The sequence below is a fragment of the Urtica dioica genome, chromosome 9, assembly GCF_054948205.1.
Source record: "Urtica dioica subsp. dioica isolate 48M chromosome 9, U.dioica_male_clone48M_v1_H2, whole genome shotgun sequence".
Taxonomy (NCBI): domain Eukaryota; kingdom Viridiplantae; phylum Streptophyta; class Magnoliopsida; order Rosales; family Urticaceae; genus Urtica; species Urtica dioica.
In genome coordinates this window covers 21,158,880-21,164,766 of record NC_142764.1, presented here as the reverse complement: position 1 = coordinate 21,164,766, position 5,887 = coordinate 21,158,880, and the positions used below count along the sequence as shown (strand labels likewise).

Here is a 5,887-nt window from a genome sequence, read left to right as displayed (position 1 = left end):
CTTAGTTGATTTTGGACTAAAAAAATATCACCATATATACTCCGTAATTGAATCCAGGTATAGATTAATTATATTTTGGTTTGACTAATTTCTGAAAAATAGAAATTTTGGACGGTTCCTTCCCCTCGAATATCAATTCAAATAAAGGATGTGACAAGTTTGAAACATATATCAAATTTATAAGTGATTTATAAACTGGTCAGCATTGATGAAACCAGATTACCAACCAGCAGTTCATATTAAAAAAGCAGCCCGGGAATGTAGCTCCAACATATTAAAGTTAATGCAATAATAATAGAAAATAAAACAAAACGTTTTAGCAGAAATACATGTATGCCAACACACCCACCCACCCACTAGAGAACTAGGCTGTGTGAGTCGACAAAGATTATAGCGAGTTCTTGACCAACCTCAAAGTGCAATGAGTTGAGCATTCAACAACAATTATTAAATTAAAAAAAAAAAAATTGCAACGACCATGATAATTCAACCCCATCAAACAAAGGTTATATTTTTCATGAAAGAAAAAAGACCACAACTACTTGAGAGGTTTTGGGTTTTCATGGATAGCTTTTGTCTACTAATAAAACAAGTTATATTCATGCCAGTTAAAAAAAAAAAAAAAAAAAAAAAAAAAAAAAAAAAAAAATCACAAAGTCCAAACCCATCATCATAACAACACTGTTTAACCTGTTCTTTTGTGTTGTGTTGATCCAAATACACTTTGAAAAGATCGAAATACAAATGCCACAAACTGCCAAAGTACGGAAGTAGTACAACAAATGTGAAATTTTTCTGAAAGTTGAGAACAAAGCTGAGACACATAAAATAGACATCATCAAAGTTTTACCTTGAGAGGAAAAAGTAAAAAGCATAATCAACAACACTGAAAAAGTAAAGAGCCAAGGATGACTTCCCAAACGGAACTCAAAGCCGACCAGTCATTCGGTCGGAAAGAAACTGCCACGTGTCTCTCTCTCTCTCTCACTGACGAGCCGAGACGTGGTGGTGGTTTTGGTGGTGCATGTGGCCGGTGGCGGCGTAGCCCGAGAACCCAAACTCTCGCTGGCGAAACACGTCGCCGTTCGAGCCGCCGCCACCTGTCACTTCGGAGCAAGAGGTGGTCGAAGACCCCTCTTTCGTCTTGTTGTTGTTGTTGTTCTCCGATTGGCCCGACCCGTCTTTGGAGCCTCGCATCTCCTTTGCAGTGAGAAAGCGACCGCCGGACCCGCGGGCCCTCTTCAGGGCGTGGAGGTGCCGAGACTCGTGGAGATACGGCTGTGACCGTTCATTCAAACACAACAACAACGTAACATTTCAGGACAAAAATACATAAAAACTAGCAGCTATATTTAGATTCTTACTCTTTTTTTCCAAGGGTTTCATCATTGGACAAGAAGAATTAGTAGCAAGGTCATCAAACCGAATATTCCGGTATCAAATTTGGTTTATGTTATGGTGGTGCTTATTTAAACCTATTAGTTTCTTCGTTTTTTTTTTTTTTTTGGAAACAGTAACTTTTCTATTAATAATGGCAAAAGCCAGATTTACATATAAACAAGATAAGGAACAGATGGGGTTCAAAAAATAGGACCGAACTATCCTCCCACAAGTCGGAAGGACGGTCAAAAGAACAGAATAGCCAAAGCTTCAAGATTTTCGCAAAATAGTTGAAGTTGCATTGTCAAAAATAAACTTGACACTTGTCAATAAAATTATTGACCCTGTATACAAGCAATTTACTAGTTCAAAAAATATATTGAAACATGCTTCTTGTACTTTTTTTTTTTTGGGTGAATTTTGTCTATTTTATAAATTCACTAGCTTCAATTAGCTATTTAACTATCGGAACCTAATTTTTTTTTTTTTGGAATACCTTGCGTGCTTTGACAAGCTTGTTCTGGGCTTCGAGCTTGGCACGGGACTGCCTTCGCCTGAGAATGGCGCCGTACTGCTTTGCGTTGACGTAAATGGGCTCGTCCTCTGTCAGGTGGCCAAGTGGCAGCGGGACCCGCGCCGGAGACACTCCCACAAACTGGGAATGATAATTCTGGACACGTTTCGAAAACAGGGAATCATGAATCCACCATAGAAATGGAAATGGAAATGGAAATGGAAAGCACTGTTTGAAACCACACCCAAGAATAAAGTATAATATCTCACCAACTTTTGAGGGGGGTTTTTTTCGTAACTTTTTGTTTATATATTGCAGCAAGCATTACACAGAATCCCGGAGGATATGTTCGTCTTATTGCATATAATCAATTCTAAAAGCAATAGCTTTTTTTTTTTTCCTTTCTCAATCCATGGCCAGGAGATAAGAAATGTTTGCTTGTACTACTACGAATATTTAAAAAGAAAAATGAGAAGCACAAGTGTAAAGAGATGCAAAGGAATAATTAATAATAATAATAAACCCAACGCACTTATAAAAGATCTAAAAGAATTAATAATGAGACGCAGTAAAATGAAGAATTCACGAGTTTCACGAAAGGCTATAGTTGTTTTTCTAAGTGGTGCCACTTGCAGATATGAAATGCCCAACTTATTTTGGAGCTTTCTCCGAGAAAGATATTCACACTTTTGAGCAAGAATGAGAACACCTAGAAATGGGAACTTCTATTCGGCTTTGGCCCACATGAATAGTTCATCCCATCACATATCAAAGGTGTTGGATCCAAGGAGAAGAAGAAGGAAAAAGACATCAATGCTCAAAGAAACCACTCCGAAACTCCAGAACCAAAAAGCTAATAAGATAAGAGGATCAAACATTAAAAGAAAGTTCGGTTTTTTACGAAAGCACTTACCATAGCCTGTGGACCATACGTAGCAGCGGCGAGTAGACCGCCGAAATACGGCTCGGCGTATTGGAACGGAATATGAGCCTAAAAAATGACCAAAACAATGTTAAGGGAGTCAACAATAGTTAGTAGATAATTTAAGGGTCGGGATTAAGCTATAACTCACAATTGGTTGACCACAATCAAGTTGCGAAGCGAACATGAATTCCTGAGCTCCCATCGACGGGATTTGCTTGGCTTGGTGACCAACGATCATCGACTTCCCCGAGCTCTCGTCGTGTCCTGATCAAGCAACAAGAGCTCTTAGCCCAATCAGAAACGAATTCGAGGGATTTGAATGAAAATTCGAACACTGGCTAAATGTACCAACCAGAGGTTTGGGCGTAGAGACTATTAGTGCCTTTGATGCTAACGACCTCGGAGTCGGATTGGCCGGTGGATTGGGTGGTCGAAGAAGAGTCCTGGTCCCGGAACTGAAAGCACAAGAGCTTGGTGTTGTGGGAATCGTGCGCGGTAGCGCCCATATTAATTACGACGCTGCTTTTGGGTATCGACGAATCGCTGGAATTGTCCCAGCCCGAGCGACCACCGCCGAAGAACTCGGATTCCAAAGTGACCACACTCGATTCCTTCTCAAGCGAGATCCGCATCGCCGCCTCTGAGCTGATTACCCGATCAAAAAGTTACGGCCGCCCCAAACTTTTTATTATAATTAATATATCTTCGGAATGTGCTGAAAAAATACCAAAACATAAAAGGATAGGCTTATGGCTTACCTTAAGCTTAGCTAGTTCATTCATTTGCGACTTTTGAAACACTATCACTGTCACACAAAGCACCATTGAGGAGTTTAGTTCTATACCATCTAAGGCTTTCGCAAAAGACACCGAGAAATGAGTTTGTCTCCCGATTCATTTATGGGAACAAATATCAGACCCAAAAACCCAATCTGAAAAAATCAATATAATACCCTCCTTTCTGACACTGGTTCATCCATGTTTTTGAAAAATCTTTTATCCCCAATTTTTCGTATCACAAAGCTAAAGTACTGAGCCGGAATTGGGTTCAACTACAACATAAACCAAAACAGTATCTTGAAAGAAATAAAACACAGCGTTTCAATTCCAGGTTTTTATTTTCCTCCGATCCTCAAATTTCACTTCAAACATCAAAAACGGTTCATACTGAGCCATTAATATGAAGAGACTCTCTCTCTGTTAATCACACGAACACAAAGAGAAGAAAGAACAGGAGGCTTTATGACAAAGAGAGACTAGAATAGAAGACCAAATATAAAGTCAAAATCACAACAACAACTCAGAAAGAAACATCAAACAAATATATACACAAACATGCAATCCCATAAAACATATGTATATATACATATTAGAAGATAAAATAAAATCGAAAGAGAAAGGAGAGACCTTTGAGCAAAAGAGAGTGAGACGGTTCGGGAACACTAGTAGAAACTCGTAATAAGCCAAACAAGAAAAAAAAAATGGAAATCGGTCGCAAGAGTTAAGGACTGTGCATGTGTTTTCTTTTTTTCTCTACTTTATTTCGTCTTTTTCTTCTTCTTCTTCTTTCTTCTTCTTCTTCTTCTTCTTCTTCTTCAATCAAAGCCCCTCTCTTTTTTCTGCTCACTTTGGATTTGAGGGTCTTCTTGACTTTTTGGTGTCAAGTTTGAGACTGAATCTTCTAAACAGAAAAAATAAATAGAAAATAAAAAATAAAAAAATAAAATAAAAAAGAAAGACGATTCCTTTATTATCGCATTAAAACTCACTCCACTAGGAATCCCTTATTACATCATACTCATCAACCTCGCCACCACCTTCCCACCTTCTCCAAGAAAAAAGAAAAAACATATATATTTTTTTATATATATTTGTCTTTAAAAAAAAATTATCTAAAAATAAAAAGGTGTACTCATTTACTGAGACACGACATCTATATACAAAATAAAACTTGGTTTTGTCGCCTAGTACATGTCATGGTGGTGACGATAAATTCTTTTTTTATTATGTTAGGAGTTAGGACCATTTGAAATAGTACAATTTTTTATACACGTCACATCTGAACCGTACCTGCTTTAATAGTTTATACTTTATACTTTATACTTTATACTTTATAATACATACACTCCTAAATTTGTTACCGAATATATGTCTATATATGTATTGAGTTACCGAAATATTGAATATTTGCCGTAACGACTTTTGTACTACTTAGTAGTCTCCTCATAGTTGGCATTGGTCCTTAAAATTGTATACTATTTCAGTTTGGTCATTTTATAAACCATTAACAAAAATGCCCGTGAAAGACACACGTACATAATTATATAATCCCTTGATAAATTACATACTATAAATTAAAAGTTATTATAGTTTGTCTCAAATTTATAAAAACATGTTTTGGTTTGTCTATGAGGTGTGCGGTTTGAGAGAGGATCATCTAAAAATAAAGAGGAATGCTATTCGGCACGGGGAACGATTTTGAACGACTCACTCAGAGAACGCCACGTGTCTCCTTATCACTTTTGGGAGACACGTGGCGTTCTCTGAGTGGGTCGTTCAAAATCGTTCCCCGTGCCATAAATCATTTCCCAAAAATAAATGGTTACCATGAGAATTAGAGTATATAATTTAGTAGTAACGTGAAATTGAAAGTCAGAGATCGTGTGATAGATCCACGAAATCGAGTGTCAACGGTGAAGTATTGAGTAGGGATGACAACAGGTAAATTCGGGTACACATATTATATTATCCGTATCCGTTATAATTTTTTACCCGTTACTCGGATCCGTTTACCCGGATTTTGAGACGGGCCGGGTAACGGAGATACCCGCCGGGTAAGCGGATTAAAAATATTGGACCCGTTACCCGCTTATCCGTTTATAAAATAAAAATCCATCAACAATATAAAGTTTAAAAATAATTAAATTATGTGAAAAATATCAAAGTGCTACTACAATATAAAGAACATTAAAATTCAAAATAAATAAAAGGTTATATAGGTGAATAGCCATTTGGTTATAGAGGTTTTGTTTTTAGCCAACCTTTTGTTAATTTCCAGTAAATAGCCAC

The 5,887-nt window shown here is 37.3% G+C and overlaps 1 protein-coding gene across 1 annotated transcript; it reads right to left on the bottom strand.

The window, feature by feature from the left end:
- Nucleotides 1-667: 667 nt before the first annotated feature.
- Nucleotides 668-4,639, bottom strand: LOC149385722 (nuclear transcription factor Y subunit A-4-like). The gene is made up of 7 exons (XM_089625888.1): nucleotides 4,226-4,639; nucleotides 3,578-3,624; nucleotides 3,172-3,464; nucleotides 2,968-3,083; nucleotides 2,808-2,885; nucleotides 1,877-2,050; nucleotides 668-1,278 (listed from the first exon to the last, which is right to left on the bottom strand). Exons 3-7 carry the CDS (start codon nucleotides 3,449-3,451, stop codon nucleotides 985-987), a joined length of 942 nt encoding a protein of 313 aa, XP_089482014.1. The 5' UTR covers nucleotides 3,452-3,464; nucleotides 3,578-3,624; nucleotides 4,226-4,639; the 3' UTR covers nucleotides 668-984.
- Nucleotides 4,640-5,887: the final 1,248 nt, after the last annotated feature.